General features: G+C 51.0%; 3 protein-coding genes across 3 annotated transcripts in view; all 3 read left to right on the plus strand.

Moving 5' to 3' along the window:
* EMP3 (epithelial membrane protein 3) overlaps positions 1–17695 on the plus strand; it is a 161618-nt gene that overhangs the window by 43799 nt on the left and 100124 nt on the right. The window lies entirely within an intron of this gene.
* Positions 1956–6243, plus strand: ZSWIM9 (zinc finger SWIM-type containing 9). The gene is given in 12 exon segments (XM_058673944.1): positions 1956–2087; positions 4522–4544; positions 4546–4583; positions 4586–4744; positions 4747–5152; positions 5154–5242; positions 5530–5726; positions 5729–5829; positions 5936–6028; positions 6030–6061; positions 6064–6190; positions 6192–6243. Coding segments are annotated over 12 exon segments (1449 nt in total).
* LOC101516703 (vomeronasal type-1 receptor 4-like) lies at positions 14928–15839 on the plus strand. Its single transcript, XM_004597199.2, has one exon. It carries the CDS (start codon positions 14928–14930, stop codon positions 15837–15839), a length of 912 nt encoding a protein of 303 aa, XP_004597256.2.

A 17695-nucleotide genomic window follows, 5' to 3' on the forward strand; every position in this document is an offset into this window, starting at 1 on the left:
AGCCCGGGGCCTGGGACACGCTGGAGTTCAGAAGCAGCAGCCGATCACAGCCCCTTAGCCTCAGTCCCTATACGTGGAGTGGGCGTGGGGGGCTAGCGGGGCCTGCCAGGGCTGTTTCCTAGGTTTTATGAGGGTCTGAAGAGTTACCATGCAGCGGTTTGAAAGAAGTTCCTGGAAAGCTGAAAGTCCCACTTGCAGACTTGGTTGTCCAGGAAAGATGTACGCAGTGCAAAAATGGCCTTCAAGCTTTGCTTTTGCACCAACAGACACTGTTTTTTTTTTAATGTGATTTGCTTTTTTTAAAAAGATTTATGTATTTTTTTAAGACTTATTTTTTATTTTTATTGAAAGATTTAGAGAGAGAGAGAGAATCTTCCATCCACTGGTTCAGTCCCCAAGTGGCCGTAGCAGCTGGAGCTGAGATGATCCGAAGCCAGGAGCCAGGAGCCTCTTCCAGATCTCCTACATGGGTGCAGGGTCCCAAATCTTTGGGCCGTCCTCGACTGCTTTCCCAGGCCACAAGCAGGGAGCTGGATGGGAAGTGGAGATGCCGGGCTTAGAACCAGCACCCATATGGGATCCCGGCGTGTGTAAGGTGAGGACTTTAGCCACTAGGCTACTACACTGGGCCTGTGATTTGGTTTTTTTTTAAGAAATATTTTTATTCATTTGAAAGGTAGAATTTAGAGAGAGAGAAGGAGAAAGATCTTCCCTCTGCTCTTCCACTCCCAGATGGCAGCAATGAGCAGAACTGAACCTGTTTCTAGTCTTCCACGTGGGTGCAAGGGCCCAGGAACTTGGGTTCCCCTCCACTGCCCAGGCAAAGTAGCAGGGAGCTGCGTGGGAAGTGAAGGGGCCAGGAACTCGGAATAGCACCCCCATGGGATGCCGGGACTGCATGCAATGGCTCAACCCCTTGCTCCACAAAGCCAGCCCTTCCCACTGTGGTTGCAAAGAGGGGTTCTGTCGTTTCCTCTTCCCCTCCTCCTGCTCGGCATCTGTGGGGATTGTTTCCTGGACGGCCCCTGGAAATCATCCCTTGGGGTCGCTCCAGTCCGAGGTAGTTTCTGCTGAGATGAGAGAAGGCGAACACGCTCAGACGGATGGGTGAACTGGGTGAACGTGGGGCTCCTCTTCAGATCTGTACCGCCTGCGTGGGCAGAGCTGCTGAGCCCCGGCCACTGCCTGGCATTTCCTCCCTGGCCCTGTGTGTCACAGCCACTGCTCTGTGAAGATAGCAATGCTGGCGGCACCCCACGGAGGTGTTCCCATTGCTCTGCAGGCAGCGGGTGCCTGCTAGGCCTGTCTGCAGGGTTTTCTCTTGGGTGTTGGCAAGCCTGCGTGTAGCTCCCCACGCGGGGTCTCTGCAGTGGGCTGCGCCCTGTGTTAGACAAAGTGCTCTCAAGACAGCTTGGCTCTAAGACGGGAGCGGGGATGCGGGGAGTGCGTGGCTGTGGGAAGTGCAGTGACCACGTGCGGATTCGTGGACAATGCGATTTATGAGCGCACGATACCAGGTTTCAGAATGCTCGGCACACACATACATTAAGCTTGTCATTTCCTGTGAGGTCTGTTCATGTAGGTGTCCTGCTGCGGTGGGCACTGCAAGCCACCTCAGAGGACCGGGCTTCAGGCAGTGCCCGCGTGGGGCAGGTGTTGGAGTACAGCAGAGGACTGCCCTGCTCGGGACACCTGCGTCCCATATTGGAGGGCCTGGCAGCAGTTCTAACCGCTCTGTGCTCCTGACCCAGCGTCCAGCTAAGGCCACTGGAATCTGGGGAAGGGGCGAGGCTGACTCTGCCCTCGGTGGAGCTTCGTGTCCACAGGGGTCCTTGTGGGTGCTGCGGTGTCCTTGGAGGTCTCCAAGGCACCCACATCCCTCCTGTTGGCTGCTGTTCCCTGCTCTAAGCCCCCAGTGCACCTGCTGATGGGTGTGAGGGCTGCGGGTGGTTAGTATGGCCACGGACATGCAGAACTTGTCGTCTCAGGTGCCCGAGTGTCCCGTGTGGACATGTGGTCCGAGTGGGCTGGCTGGGCCCAGCAGGGGTGCGGATGCAGCCGCTGAGCTCAGCTCTGGGGTGGAATCGGTGCTATTTCAGCTCCCTGCTCCCCTCCCCAGTCAGCCCTGTGTCCCCGCCGGGGTGTGCAGGTCTTCTTAAAGGACTTTTATTTGTGGTTTCCTTGGTGACAAGTGAGCTTGAGCACCTCTTTGCATACCCAACTGTTCATTTTTGTTTTGTTTGTTTGGTTTTTTAAAGATTTATTTATTTTATTACAAAGTCAGATATACAGAGAGGAGGAGAGACAGAGAGGAAGATCTTCTGTCCGATGATTCACTCCCCAAGTGAGCCGCAACGGCCGGTGCTGCACCAATCCGAAGCCAGAAGCAAGGAACCTCTTCCGGGTCTCCCACACGGTGCAGGGTCCCAAAGCTTTGGGCCGTCCTCGACTGCTTTCCCAGGCCACAGGCAGTGAGCTGGATGGAAAGTGGAGCTGCTGGGGAACCTGTGTCCATATGGGATCCCAGTGCGGGTAAGGGGAGGACTTTAGCCACTAGGTCACCATGCTGGGCCCTAGGCATAGACAGATGGTTAGGTAAGCATTGGAGAGGAGGATTGGAGGGATTTACATTTCAACAGCAAAAGGGAGTCTGCTCTCCCTGGTCTCCTAGTTCTAGTTTCCCTGCCTAGGGATGAAGCACTTTCTCTTTGTTTTGTATATACAACCAACTGTTGTCATATAAATGGTAGCCAATCAATTATTCTCCTGCATATGATGTCCAATCAGTTGTCCTCCCACACAGATCAAAAGCCAGGGGCATCATCTTTCTCCTGGCTGGGTGCAGGGGCCCCAAGGCTTGGCTTGTCCTCTGCTGCCTTCTCCCCACACATCAGCAGGCAGCTGCGTGGAAAGTGGAGCAGTCAGGACTCAAGCCCGTGTCCACCTGTGGTGTTGAAAAGGAACATTTGGGATTGGAAGGACAGAAGGATTTAATTTTAACAGTGAATAGCTGAAGGAATATTTCATGATTAAGTTTAGATAGAGCCTGGGAGCCTGAGAGATAAGGGGCACCTGCAACTAGCCCCCGCCCTAATTGCATGGCCCCCTCCCTGTTTATGTTTAGGGTTCCCCCTCCCTGTTCATGGTTATGGTCTGATGGTTTTGTGATTTTAGCCTTGGTTTAGCCTTTAAAAAGGATGCTACACCATGACTCGAGGTCGATGCCTATCCTCCTGCGTGAGGAACTGGCCCCGGCCCCAGCGCACTGGTGATCGAATAAAGCCTCTTGCTTTTGCATCAAGCCTCGTCTTCGGTGTTCATTGGGGAAACTCACTCTCTCTCGAGACAGATGGTAAGGTGTTCCCTGCTGGGGGGCCTTACAGTGTCATCGCTGCAGGCCACAGCTTTACCTGTTATGCCCCAGGCCAGTCTCATTCCCACAGGTGTGGGCAAACACAGAGATCACGAGGAACAAGTCTTAAGTTTATTAAGGAGTCTTTATTAACCAAGCTTGGTGATAGCACAGCCCAGTAGAAATAGCAAATCACAAGTCCAATTGGTCGTAATGCCAAGGGGAACAAATGGTCATTATCCTCAAGTCCATCTGCTAAGCTGAAGACCTATGTCCCAGCTTCCCCAACAAAACAAGTTTATCCTAAGAAACATGCAACGAACAGCCTGGGCACACTTACAAAGCTGCAGACACTCGCCTTTCCCTGGCTTCTCTGCCCACACTCCATCATTGCCAGGCCTCACCTCTGCTGGAACTCCTGACAGTCACACATTAGAAAAACAAAGCATTTTAGCATTCACATCTTCACTGTCCTGCCCAAGCAGTGAACAGAGGGTGAGGAAATACAGACACACGGGGCCAGGCTCCGGGGCTACCTGTCCTCAGAGTCGGTGGGAAGCCAGAGAACAAGCAGGTGCTGGGGAGACCGAGAGCCGGAGTGTCAGAGCGATGGGAGCACGTGACCGAGAGAGCGAGCCCCTCCTATCATGGGCCTTTGTGGGGGCTTGCGAGGGGAGTGGTTACACTACAATGCAATGCCGCCCCCTCTCAGGTGATGGGTGAGAGCCACAGGTGCGCAGAAGGGAATACCCTGGTAATGGGAGAGTGGCTTCCAAGCTTGTGACCCTGAACTACCTGCCCATCTCACCACACCAGCTCCTCTGGCAGGATTTCCGGCTCCTTTCACTGCGGCAAGTCCGGGGCAACTGCTGCGGCCCTTGACTGCCTCCAAGTGCACCCAGCTCCTGGCATGAACACAGAGGCAGAGAGAGTCCTGCATGGAAATCCACGCTGCTCCTAGATGGTGGGGTCTGGGTCTCAAACCCAAGTCATCCGGCACTAGGGTGATTTTATTTCATTTCATTTCAATTTAATTAAAAAAAAAAAGATTTAACCGTTCCCTTGTGCTGCCTCCTGTTGGTCACAAGAATACATGCATGCATGAATGAATGACGTGCACACCGAGATTCGGGGGTGTCCTCTGATGACTGTCTCTCCCCGCCCCGGAGGTGAAACTGGTGTTTGTGGAGGACTGCCATGGTGGAGACCGTGTTCTTTCTGAGCTCTCGGACCACAGCCTGCTGCGGCACTTCCCACGCACGCTTCTGGTGGACCGGCTGCCGGACCTGCTGGGCGTGCTGGATCCGCTGGCCGTGTTGTGCGTGGACGGCGCAGGGCGCGCGCGCCAGACTGCCTGTTGCATGGCGCGCCCGGGCACGCCAAGCCTGCTTCGAGCTCTTGTCGCTGCTGCGGCAGCGAGGTGCGCCAGCTGTTGCCAGGCGCGCTTGCGCAGATCTGCCGCGCGCAAGGTGTTGAGACGCTCTTCAGCAAGGCGCAGGAGCTGACCCGGCCGCCAGGACACCGCCGGTGGTCGCGCCTCTGAGGCCTCGCAGGTACCGCCTCACCTGCCGCCTACACTGAGGCTCTGGCTGAGCTGTACTTTGAGCGCAACTCGGCACTCCGGCGCGACGAGTGGGTGCGCTTCCGCGCCTGCGAGGCGTCTGGCGATCTGGACGCGTGCGCCCTGGTGCATGGGCACAGCTGGCGGCTGCTGCGCCGCCTAAGCCCCTCGTGCGGCGTGGCGCAGTGTCTCCGCGATCTGGTGGTTATGCAGTGGGCTGACGTGGTGAGGTGGCACCTGAGGCCCCGACTGCGGGGGGCCATGGCTGGAGGCTGAGCCAGGGAGTGGTCTCGGAGCCGAGAAGGAGAAGGCAAGAATCCCGGAGATGGGTGACTGAGGAGGACCCGCAAAAGAAGGAAGTAACTGCAGAGAACCAAAGAGTGGCTCTTTGATCCTAAAGAACAGAGGCACCGCGGTATAGTGACAAGGGGCAGGGCCTGCAGGTCCGAGTTTGGCGGGGGGGCTCGGGCTGGAGAACCAGAGGGTGGGGCGCTGGAGGGGAGTGTCTGGAGAGGGTCCCAGCTAGGGAAAGAGCGTCCCAGAGAGTCAGAGGTCAGAGACGGGAGGGGCAGCCAGTGCGAGGGGCTGAACACCAGAGAATGGAGTGGTCCCCAAGTGGAGCTGGGAAGCCCCCGGAGGCTGGAAATCCAGAGTCGGAAGGTCACACACATGGAGAAGGCCCTGGAGTGGCCCCCTGAGAACGGAGACCCCTGGGGACCCCCTTGGTGAGAGGAGGGGCGGAGGGACTGGGAGGTCACAGAGGAGAGGCTGAGGCTGGGGGTCAAAAGAAGCGGTGACCTGGAGGAGGACGTTGTGTGTTCCAGCTGGGGGACACGAGGGTGGCTGGAGGGGAGAACAGAGGAGAGGGGGTGCCCCGGAGGGCGGGCGCCCAGAGCAGAGCCTGGCCAGAGATGCAGTGGGGGAGGACACCACCGAAGGGCAGGGAAACAGGGTCTCCAGTTGCTGCGGCACTCCGGTGGGAGGGACTGGGATAGAAGGGGGCGCAGCTGCGGGGGCTGCAGCGGGGGAGGAAGGAAAAAGTCCACCGGAGCCAGAGAGAAGGAGGAGATGGACTGGAAGCCGCTGGCCCAGTTCTGCGCCGCCTGCGGGACGGAGGATGGCCGAGGAGCTGGCGCTCGCCAGGCAGCACGCACCCGGGGCTACCACCGGACAGGGTCTGGCCTCGCTCTGAAGGACGGCAGCTCGGTCTTCTTCCTTGACCAGTCTCTGACTCGCTGCAGCTGCTCCACCCACGCGGCCCGCCATCTCCCCTCAGAGCCTCCTCACTGGAGCAGCCTTATTCCCTGTGGATCTGCTCAGGGATTGCTAGGGAGAACCTCAGAACCTGAGCCTTAGAACCTCCATGCCTGAGAAGAGGGGCGGGCATGCTTTGATCCCAAAGATACAGACAGGGCTGGCGCCAGGCCCTTCTGGCCACCTCACCATGGTTGCAGGGGTAACCGACAGTGCTTTCCAGGTCCTGGGGAAGGTGTAGCTGGCCAGGGTGGACGTGGATGTCTCTGGTCAGCAGAGAGGTGTAGACAGGGTTGGACAGGGAAGGCAGCAGAGGGACAGACCTGGAGGGAGGAGTGGAATGCTGGCGTAGGCTATGGAGAGCATCAGGCTGGAGTGGCCCTGGGTCAGTCCAGGGAGTATGGGGAGCTGATCTGGGGAGAGGAATGGGGCAGGAGACAGGTACAGGAGGAGGTGAGAGACAGCCAAATGGACGAGAAGTGGGGTCAGGGGAGGAGATGAGGCTGGAGGAGAGGGAAGGAGAGGGTTGGGAGATGAGAGGTGTTGAAACATGAGACCTTACCTCTTTGGGGGTACCTAGGAGAGCAGGAGGGGATGTGTGTGTGTGTGTGTGTGTCTGGGCTGTAGACTTACAAGCCTGGACTCTGGTGCTTCAAGGTTGGAATAAAATTACTATTTTGGTCTCCATGTCACATTCTTGGCTTCTGGGGGAGGAAACTGGGTGACGTGGACCCCAGGAATGGCACATCTTTCCTTCTGTCCTTCTGTCAGCAAGGCCTGCGAGGCCAGAAGGAAGGGGGGGTGCCACAGGACTTGGCTTCCCCTGCCTGGACCCTGTGCACCACAGGGCAGCTTGCTGGCACCTGCGGCCTCTGCCCTCCTGCCCATCAACCTTGCTGGCGATTGGGTGAAGAATGGGCGTGGAGCCCCATCCCAGCCAATGAATGTGCTCATTTGTGGTGGGAGCCTAACAAGGTCCAGCGGGAGATGACCAGGCCTGGGCAGCTCAGTGGTCCAGTGAGAGTGAAGCTCACGCCAAGGGTAACAGAGCTGAGACATGTGGCCGCTCTCTGAGCTGCATCCCTGAGGGTTCAAGATTGAACACTGGGCTTTGAAGAGATGCCTTCATGCTTGGGGCAATTTTGAGTTGGGATTTCTTTTTAAAAAATCATATTTCTGTTATTTGAGAGGGAGAGAGATTCCTTCCATCTGTTGTTTTACTCTGTGGATGCCCACACAGCTAGGGTTAGGCCATGCCCTGGGAGCTGGGAACTGAAGCTGAGCCTCCACTTTGGGTGGTGAGAGACCCAAGCACTTGAACGCTCACCTGTTGCCTCCCAGGGGGGACGTCTGCAGGAAGTGGAGCCAGGACTTGGACAAGGCACGAAGAACTTGTCAAACTTGAAGGTGACTCAGTCGGGTACATTGGATCTGGACCTGGCAGGTCTGAGTGGGCCTGATGTCCTAGCATGCTCTCTGCAGCGGCTAATGGGCCGTGGATGGAACACGGGTGAAGGGACGTGACTCAAACCAGCGTCTGCACTACAGCTGCATCAAGGGTCCCCAAAACGCTCCTCTCCCATCTCTGTGTGCGGTGGGTTCCTACGTCAGTATGTTCCTCCTTTGACGGGTATGGGAGCCATTAAAAGCTCTGGTCTCACAGCTCTTATCTGTACCCTTTATATTTTTCTTTTCTTTTTTTCGTCTCTCTTTTTTCGGTGGGGTGTGGGGAGATTTATTTTTTGTTTGAAAGGCAGAGTGTTCCAGAGAGAGAGAGACAGAGAAAGCAAGAGCGAAAGCAAGAGAGAGAGAGAGAGAGAGAGAGAGAGAGAGAGAGAGAAAATCTTACACCTGCTGTTTTGCTCCCTAAATGACTGCAACTGTCAGAGCTGGGCTGGTCCAAAGCTGGGAGACAGGAGCTTCTTTCAGGTCTTCCACACGGGTGCAGGGTCCCAAGGCTTTAGGCCATCCTCTGTTGCTTTCCCAGGCCATAAGCAGAGAGCTGGATCAGAAATGGAGCAGCTAGGACTTGAACTGGGCCCATACATGAAGTAGGCACTGCATCCTACCATGCCATGATGTGGATGCCAATCTAAAAATGCCTTTCTACCCCACTGTACATATCAAAGCTCCACAAAGGAACCAACTGGTTCTGTTAAGACAATCAGTTCCATTTTTTTTAAGTCCCCAAATCTTGGTGCTTCCATCTAATTCATTATTTTGACATCATGTTTAAAAAATGTTTTCTATTTTCATTAGCAAGATTTATGGAGAGAAGGAGAGACAGAGAAAAACCTTCCATCTGCTGGTTCACTCCCCAGATGGCCACCATAACTAGGGCTGACCCTATTCAAAGTCAGGAGCCAGGTGCCTCCTCTGGGTCTCCTAGGAGGGCGCAGAGCCACCTCTGAGCTGTCCTCTGCTGCTTTCCCAGCCACAAGCAGGGAGCTGGGATGGAAGTGGAGCAGCTGGGACTAGAACCATAATCCATATGGGATGCCAGTGCCGCAGTCAGATGCTTAGCCTGCTATGCCATGGAGCCAACCCCCCAGACATAAAACCTTTGTCTTGTGTTGGAATATCTTTTTCATTGCAGGAATAAAGAACATTTGATTACGGGATAGAAATCTTGTAATGTGCTGATGAATCTAGTTTCTTATTTTTTTTTCATGAGTGGAGTGCAAAATATTCCAATATCTTTTTATACACATATATTCTGAGTTGATCATTTAAGGTTAAATGGAAATTGGGCCCAGTGTGGTAGCTTAGTGGCTAAAGTCCTTGCCTTGAATGCTCCGGTATCCCATAAGGACACCAGTTGTAATCCCGGCAGCTCCACTTCCCATCCAGCTCCCAGCTTGTGGCCTGGGAAAGCAGTCGAGGACAGCCCAAAGCCTTGGGACCCTGCACCTGCTTGGAAGACCCAGAGGAGGCACCTGGCTCCTGGCTTCAGATCAGCTCAGCTCTGAACACTGCTGTCGCTTGCGGATTGAACCAGTGGGCAGAAGATCTTCCTCTCTGTCTCTCCTTCTCTCTGTATATCTGACTTTGCAATAAAAATAAATAAATAAATAAAAACCTATATCATGCACGGTGTAGGAACTGTTTGACAGTTTACATTTAGGAGCAATTTAATCTTTTTGTCGGGAAAATGCAATTTCCTGGGAGGGTCCTGGGAGGATCCTGGGAGGTGGCCAAAGCCCGGTTCCCCGTCCTGGGAGGGTCCTGGGAGGTGGCCACAGCCCGGTTCCCCGTCCTGGGAGGGTCCTGGGAGGTGGCCACAGCCCGGTTCCCCGCACTGTGCACGCTGTGCATTATGGGGTGTGCAGGAAGTTCCAGTTCCCTGAATTGTTCACCCTGTGAACTGTGGGACGAGACAGTTCTGTTTCAGTGCGCTGCGCACGCTGTGCACTGTGGGATGCAGAGGAAACCGCAGCTCCGGACGCTGACCACGCTTTGCATTGTGGGATGCCAAGGACGTCACCGTTCCCCCGCCCTGTGCACACTGTGCTGTGTTGGACGCTGAGGAAGTTCCAGCTTTCTGTACATTTAGGGGACACCACAGGCACCACTGCAAAGGAGAGTGTGAGCTCCAGCGTCCTGCTCAGGGCTGGACTATTGTCATGGGTTCAGACACTTTCATCAGCTGCACGGAAACTAACTTTTAATGACTTAGGTCATGCTGAAGTTTAGTTTCTGATGGCGTTCAACTTGGGAAAACTCATGTCCAAATTTGGCACTGCTCGTGACTCAACCCCGCGTACGCACCAGGAGATACATTTTGCTCCTGGGAGGGTGATTTGTGGCTCTCAGGTGTGTCAGAAAAACACGGTAAACAAGGTGGTGGGGCGGCAGGTGACAGGGCGACCTGTGTGCACTGGGAGAAGTCCCGCCGCTGTGTCCCTGGTGCACAGTCAGTGCCAGGCAGACCCAGCTGCTCCAAGACGCTTCCCTTGGCGGGAAGACGGCTGCCTGGTAAGGGGCCTTCAGCCCTGGCCCGGAGAGTGGGAGGGAGCCCGGGGCCTTTCCCGCCTGAACAGCCCAGCTGCCTCGCAGAGATGTTCCTTTTCTTCAGATACATCTTGTTAATAATTTTCTATGAGAATTTTTTTCTTTTTTTCTATTCCTCTGTTTTGTCACTTTCTTCAATCTTTTTTGCTCACTCTCTGAGTTCTTTTACGTCCTCCTACTGGTCTGTGATCTTGTACCACTCAAGGTTGGTTAACTGTATTATTCTGTGTGAGAAACTGTCTTTACTCTCCGTCTTGGAGTTGTTTTCCAATATCCTGCTGTTACCTGTGTCCATTCCTTTTTTTTTTTTCTATGAATAATGCAATGCTTTTTCATAATGGAACTTTTCTTGTTAAGTGCTTTTGTTTTGAATACGAGAAACCAGGCCTTGTCGTTAGTTAATTATCCTTTTACTGATGACTGGTTAGTGTTAGGATCAATTGTCCCGTTACTCCGTCGAGCTGCCCGGACCCCCACTTGCGGGGTTGCTCTCTGTGTTTGCCGTGGGGTTCCTGCTGTGCCCAGCGAGAAGGCGAGGTGGGTGTTTCACAGTGACACTGTTGGAGCAGCTAGGTGGCAGGCAGGAACTGACCGCTCAGCATTGCTACGTGTGGCCTGACATTCCGCCTGCTGCTTCTGCCATTGCTAAGAGGCTCGTTAAAATCCCTGATGGCGATGCTTATTTCATGTCTGCCTCTTCTGTGTTGTAACATACTACATACTCATGCTATGTTTATTTGAAAATACATTTTAAGACCCTTTAGTGCTTTGGGCTGGCCTTGTTAATAACCCACATCCCCTGTCCTCCATCTGCTTAGTCCAATATGATTGAAGTGTCCCTTCTCTGTCTTGTTAGTTTATAAAGCAGTGGTCACCTTTCAGTGAAAATTTAAAATGTTTTTCTGGACATTTTTTCTTTAGATCTGTTTCTTGCAAAATATATATAGGTCTACAAGACTAGTTTGATTTGTGTGGTCACCCCAGCTCTTTCTATTGCGATCAGCGTGGTCATTTTTTCTCTCTCCTGTTTCTTTTGATCTATGTATGTGTTGTATTTAAAATATGAGTCTACTAGATGTACATTCTTCGGATGCTTGATTTCTGCCTTTGGTTTAGTGTATTTAGTCCATCTTCATTCAGTTTTCCAGCCATATATATATTCAAGGTGTACAATGACATGATTGTACATGATTGTATATTCAAGCCATAAATATTCAAGGTGTACAATGACATGATTTAACGCTCTTACACACTGTGAAATGATGTCCACAGTCAAGCTAAGTAACACATCCACTCTTTTCCAGAATTAGCTCTTTCTTTTGTGGTGCGAATACTTAACATCTGTGTTAGCAAAACCCAAGAATACAAAATCATCATGGGTATTACCGCACTTTGCGTCAGAGCTCCTGTGAGTGAATGATTGCATCCATTAACTGGCATCTCCCCTGCCTTACCCCTCATCGCCTGGGAATTCCTCTGCTGTTTGTTCCTACCAACATGTTTAATTCCATGTCCGGGTGAGAGGATACAGTGATTGTCATTCTATGCTGGCTGAGTTAGCATATAGAAATTCTTGCAGGTTTATCCATGTTCCCATAAATGGCAGGACCTTCCTTTTAAAAACGATCTCACTCTATTTTGGATTGACACGTGACACAGTGTGATAACTCGATGCAAGTGTGTGATGTGTAATAAATTCAACCTGTTTAGCATTTCCGTATCCTCAGCATCTACCATTTCTTCGTGATAGGAGCCATTACACTCATCTCTTCCTATTCCTTGTAATATGTGGAATAAATTGCTTCACTTTCCAAATGGCTGCAATGGTTAGAAGTGGTCTAGACCAGAACCAGGAACCTAAAATTCTACCCTCCTAGAATTCCTCATAGGAGTTCCTCATAGGAGTGGCAGCGGCCCAAATACTTGGACCATCGTCTGCTGCCCTCCACGGCACTTTAGAAGGGAGTTGAGCAAGTAGGAGTTGAACCAGCACTCATTCAGGGTGCCGATACAATAAGCAGTGGAGACATCTGCTCTTCAATTTTTGTAAGTTCTAATACCCTGACCAACTCTACTCTAGAAACTTTGGGGCTCTCTGATTTTCTGAATAATTCAGACTGGCATAATATTATTCTAACATTGTACCCTTAAGGCCGATTCTACATCTAGACCACTTAATTCTCTTTGTTTTCTTTTTCTGTCTTATGTTTGTAAATTATTTGTCTGTATCTATTCCTGTGGCGGAGTTTCTCATTGAATGCTGAATGCAGTACACTTGGTCTTTCAAGCTCGCACACATGTGTTATTCCCCCTTAGTTCACTGGGCACAGGGATGCGCTGGTGCTGTTCATGCAGTCTGAAGCCATGCAGCGCTGAGGCTGATCATGTTTGGATGGCAGCTTGGCGTGTGAGCCAGGGTCTCTCAGCCTTGGCAGCAGGAGATCCAATCCACATAAACATCAGAGGGAACTGTGAGAATTCACTTGGATGATGCAGCATGAAAGAATTTGGATTGCTAGGGGAAGAGTTCTGGAAGGGCTAACAAGGGCTCAAAAATGAGTTGTGGTTAATAGTAAGCGGTGGGAGCAGCCACTCCTGGTGAACAGGGTCAGGCTCGTGAAAGGACAGGAGGGTGGCTCTGACCTCGAGACCCACACACGGAAAGCAAGATGCGTATGTAAAACGGGACCAACATCAGTCATATCAGGTTTCACGATGTCAGTACATTCCAACTAGATAAGACTAAGTTGGAGGCTGATATACGGCCGAGTTAAGCCACCATTTGCGATGCTGGCATCCATATGGGAGCATTGGCTCCTGTCCTGGCTGCTCTGTTTCTGATCCAGCTCCCTGCTGCTGTGCCTGAGAAAGCAGCAGAGGATGGCCCAAGTGCTTTGAGTCTCGTTGTCCATATAGAAAACTCCAAATAAGCTCCAGACTCGTGACTTCATCCTGAACCAGCCCTGGCTGTTGTGGGCATCTGGGCATCTTTATCACACCTCTTAAAGAAAGAGAGAATAATGTCTGACATTGCAACTTTGGCATCCAGATTCTGCATGTTTCTCTTTCTTCCTAGAGACACTGAGAGTATCATTGATGCAGTAGAGATGGATTCCATTATATTTTGATGATGGGAGCAACTGGATAAAAGCATCAATATCTTGGGCCTAGCATGATAACCTAGTGGCTAAATCTTGTCTTGTATCCGCTGGGATCCCAGATAGGTGCCAGTTTGTATGTCAGCTGCTCCACTTCCCATCCAGCTCCCTGCTTGTGGCCTGGGAAAGCAGTCAAGGATGGTTCAAGGACTTGGGACCCTGCACCCACATGAGAGACCTGGAAGAAACTCCTGGTTGGCTTCAGACTGGCTCCACTCCAGCTATTGTGGCCACTTGGGGAATGAACCAACAGATGGCAGATCTTTGTCTCTCCTTTTGTCTGTATATCTGCCTTTCCAATTAAAAAAAAAATCTTAAAAAAAAAGTATCTCCAAATTTGGTATGTAGAGATCAGCCTTTCAAGTTTGAACGTCAATGTTAATCACTGCCACATTTACCCTATTCTAATAAATTTTGATATTTAGGATATTTGATATTTAGGATATTTAGGATATTTACTTTGCCATAATAGGCCTACAATAAATGTTCAGATCAAATGTGGACTGGAGATATGCTGCCATCATCAAGATACTTGTTAGGTTGGGTTTATCAGATATGGTGTGAGTGCCACTTGGGGCCCAAAAAAACTGGCTGTGCTGAGTGTGCTGTGCCCTCTGACCTCCTTGGCCTCCACCTGCCCATGCTGGTCACTATGCTTCAAGTGTTATGAACCAGATGCACCTTGAACAACAACACCAGGCCCAGGGAGTGGCTTGGGTGGGGGGATGGGAGAAAGCAAAAAAGAGCATTCTGGGAAAAAAAATCGGTTATGTGAAGATCAATAGTGGTCATTGTCTTGGAAGACCCATGCGCTTCTTCATGTTCTGTAAGTATAACTAATGTTCCAAAGAAAGGCTGGATAATTGAAACATGGATGGAGAGATAAAAGGTCAGCCAATAAGATAAAGAAAGCAATGCAAGTAAAGCAAGCTATAATTTCAATATCTTTTTTTTAAAAAAGATTGATTTATTTTTATAGAAAGGTGGGTTTTATGGAGAGAAGGAGAGATCATGAGAGACAGATCTTCTATCTGATGGTTTACTCCCCAAATGTCTGCAATGGCTGGAATCTGAGCCAATCTGAAGCTAGAAGCTTCTTCCAGGTCTCTCATGGGGGTGCGGAGGCCCAAGGTTTTGAGCCAGCCTCTTCCACTTTCCTAGGCTTTTAAGTAGGGAGCTGGATTGCAAGTGAAGCAGCTGGGGCATGAACTGGCCCCCAAATGGGATGCTGGTGCTTGCAAGTAGAGGATTATCCAGTGGAGCCATTGTGCCAGGCCCTCAATATCTTTTTCATGCATACCAACTTCTCCTGGGAGGTGCAGGAGATGGAGGGAGGACTGGTGTTTGAGTTTCTCCTTGTTCATACAGCTCTTCTGTACTCTTAGGTTCTCAAGATGCCTGGGAGTCAGTCTCTGGATGTAAGCGCAGCTGGGTGTGGGACACAGAAGATCCAAGCACTTGAACATGTCCCCTGTGATTGAGCTCTCCCGCAGATGCGCCTTATTTTAAATCTCACACTCTAATTTGTCAGGTTTTCTCAGAGGCCTGGGGTATGTAATCCAATCACCTAGAAACATTGATCACTGAGAGAATGCTTCCAAGGGACATCGCATTTGGGGTTTTCCTCTTAGTTCAAATTGGTGTTGGTGTTGTTGGGAACTCATTTCTCTTCATGTTGTATACGTACATCTTCTTCACACAGCCTCACCTGAAGAAGACCATAGACGTGATTTTCATACACCTGACATCTGTCAATATTTTGACCATCACTTTCAGAGTGGTACCAGATATCACATCATCCTTTGGAGTAAGACATCTTCTGGACACTGTGGGTTGTAAAGCAGTTCTGTGCCTGTACAGAGTCACCCGGGGTGTTTCCATCTGCACTACGTCTCTGCTGAGTGTGTTTCAGGCCATCACTGTCAGCCCCGGTCATTCTAAATGGGCGTGGCTGAAACCTAAGCTCCCCAGCTGGATTCTCCCCTCTTTCCTGTGCTTCTGGATTGCTAACATGGTGTTCTGGATCTATGTCAATGACTCTGTAACAGCCAACTTGAACGTCACTGTCGTTGGTCGGGGATTTGTTCATGCATATTGTCACAACAGGCAGGCTGAAGGTCACCGCTCAGTGTCCCTTTTCGTTGTCATGGTGATCCATGACGTCCTGTTTGTGACTCTGATGGTCAGGAGCAGCCTGTACATGGTGTGTATCCTCTACAGACACCGCAGGAGAGCCTGGCACATCCACAGCCGCAGCCTTTCTTCTCAGACATCTCCTGAAAGCAAAGCCACCCACACGGTCCTTTTGCTGGTATTTTGCTTTATGTTCTTTTATTTCTCCAACAACGTTGCCACCTTTTATTTGTTTTATAGACCTGAGAAAAATCCAGAAATGGAAAAGATTACTGGGATAATCGCTTCATGTTACCCAACCATCTGTCCTTTTGTGCTGATGACAAATAATAAAATGATCTCCAGTCTACTTCCCCCCATGCAAAGGTGAGCATTACCTTTTCTTGAAGCATAAGCCACGGCTCTGACGCTCACACTTGTGTCTGTGATAGACATCTCTCCGAGACTTGGAGGAGGAAGTCAGCCAGGCAGCCTCAAAGCACGTGAAGTGTGGCCGGTGTGACTCGAGGCATGCTGTAAATGAAACACACTCCATGGCACGAAATTTACCAAGAGTAAACCAGAATTTCACATTCCAATTGCTATGTTGCATACGTTGCCTACATGATGACCATACCATTTCTATCTGCTTATCTTTTTCGATCCATCGACCTCTGGGTTATGGGCCCAGCACGCTTCCGCTGCGCCACTCTGCTAGATTCTATCTGCTTATCTTTTTTTTTTTTTTAAGATTTATTCATTTTATTACAGCCAGATATACACAGAGGAGGAGAGACAGAGAGGAAGATCTTCCGTCCGATGATTCACTCCCCAAGTGAGCCGCAACGGGCCGATGCGCCGATCCGAAGCCGGGAACCAGGAACCTCTTCCGGGTCTCCCATGCGGGTGCAGGGTCCCAATGCATTGGGCCATCCTCGACTAGAACTGACTGCTTCAGAGATATAAAACGAGAAAACAAAGAGTCAAGAAAATGCCTAAAAATGTCTGTCGGCAGGAAAGTTGGCTATGAGAATGAAGCTGGTTGAGAGTATGCAATATTTGGGAGAGTCCATCCTTAAGACACAGTGCACTTCAGAGGTATCTCCCGGGATGTGTCTGAGTCCAGGGTCAGGTTCCTATTGGAGTGAGAATAAGGGAATTCCTTTTAAAAGCACACAGATGCTCCATCCTCCCCTGACGGTGTTTTTAGCAAGTCAGAAATGCCATGCCACGCTCTCAGTTTCTAGTTTTCTCATGAGATACGGAAGAAGTACTGATGTCTTGTTTATTTTAATTGAGCAGGCTGGACAGGATTACAATTCCAGCCTTTAGTGGGCTTTGTCCACACCCTCTGTGGATATCCACCCTTGAATTGGACCAGATTCTCTGCTTTTCTGTCTTGGAAAGCAGGTTCCTCACTTCAATAAATGAATCTTGCTTGGCTCATTTATTTTCTTCTGCCTGGACTTTTTCTATGTTCATAAAACCCAAGGTTGCCTTTCCTCATGGGTTTTACCTCAACATTATCTCCCAATAGAGTCACACTTGGCATTGGGGTCTCAACGTTCGTATTTCAGAGGTCACACTAGTGTGTAACACACATATACACACATAGAAATCTTATTTCTCCCCAAACACCTATTTGCAACTGTGTATTGTGAGGAGTGACTCCAACATCGGCCCTGAGCGCCCTCAATATTTTGGACTTGGCACCATTTTCAATATCTACCTCCTAAGGAAGCTTTAGGTTTCGGCTTCCTTAAGATTCACGTGTCCTTCAGGTACAAATTTTGTTGTTTGCCCATCTGTCCTAACCCCATAAGCTCATCCCACCCTCTAACTTCATGACGCTGTGCCTGACAGCCCCATCTACCAATCCCTCGTGGCAGTACCTACAACAATCCTGTCCACGAATCACTCATGGCACGTCCACAGCCCTATCCACCAGTCCCTCACAACCCGTACGCCTGTCCTTGGCCACATGCAGGCACACTCTCCCGGGCGTGCTCCCTTTGCGTGCTGCCTGTACCCCGTCCCCCTCCATCTTGCTCCGCCGTCCCTTGGTCCCTCTCGTACCACCATGGCAGGACACGTTGCTCTGCCTCTGTCTCGCTACCTCCACTGCTGTCGCGTGTGCCCGCTGTGCTGCTGAAATAAAGCCTGCTGGTGGCCTGGTGTGTCTGGTGTTTCGGCCTGTGGCAGCAAACTTAAACTTGAAAAGGGGTATTCTGAAAAGAGCTAACATTT

The sequence above is a fragment of the Ochotona princeps genome, chromosome 16 (genome assembly GCF_030435755.1).
Source record: "Ochotona princeps isolate mOchPri1 chromosome 16, mOchPri1.hap1, whole genome shotgun sequence".
Classification (NCBI taxonomy): Eukaryota; Metazoa; Chordata; class Mammalia; order Lagomorpha; family Ochotonidae; genus Ochotona; species Ochotona princeps.

Bases quoted from the DNA above. Each gene is read 5' to 3' on its own strand.
- LOC101516703 (XM_004597199.2), top strand. From the start codon at position 14,928: ATGCTTCCAAGGGACATCGCATTTGGGGTTTTCCTCTTAGTTCAAATT.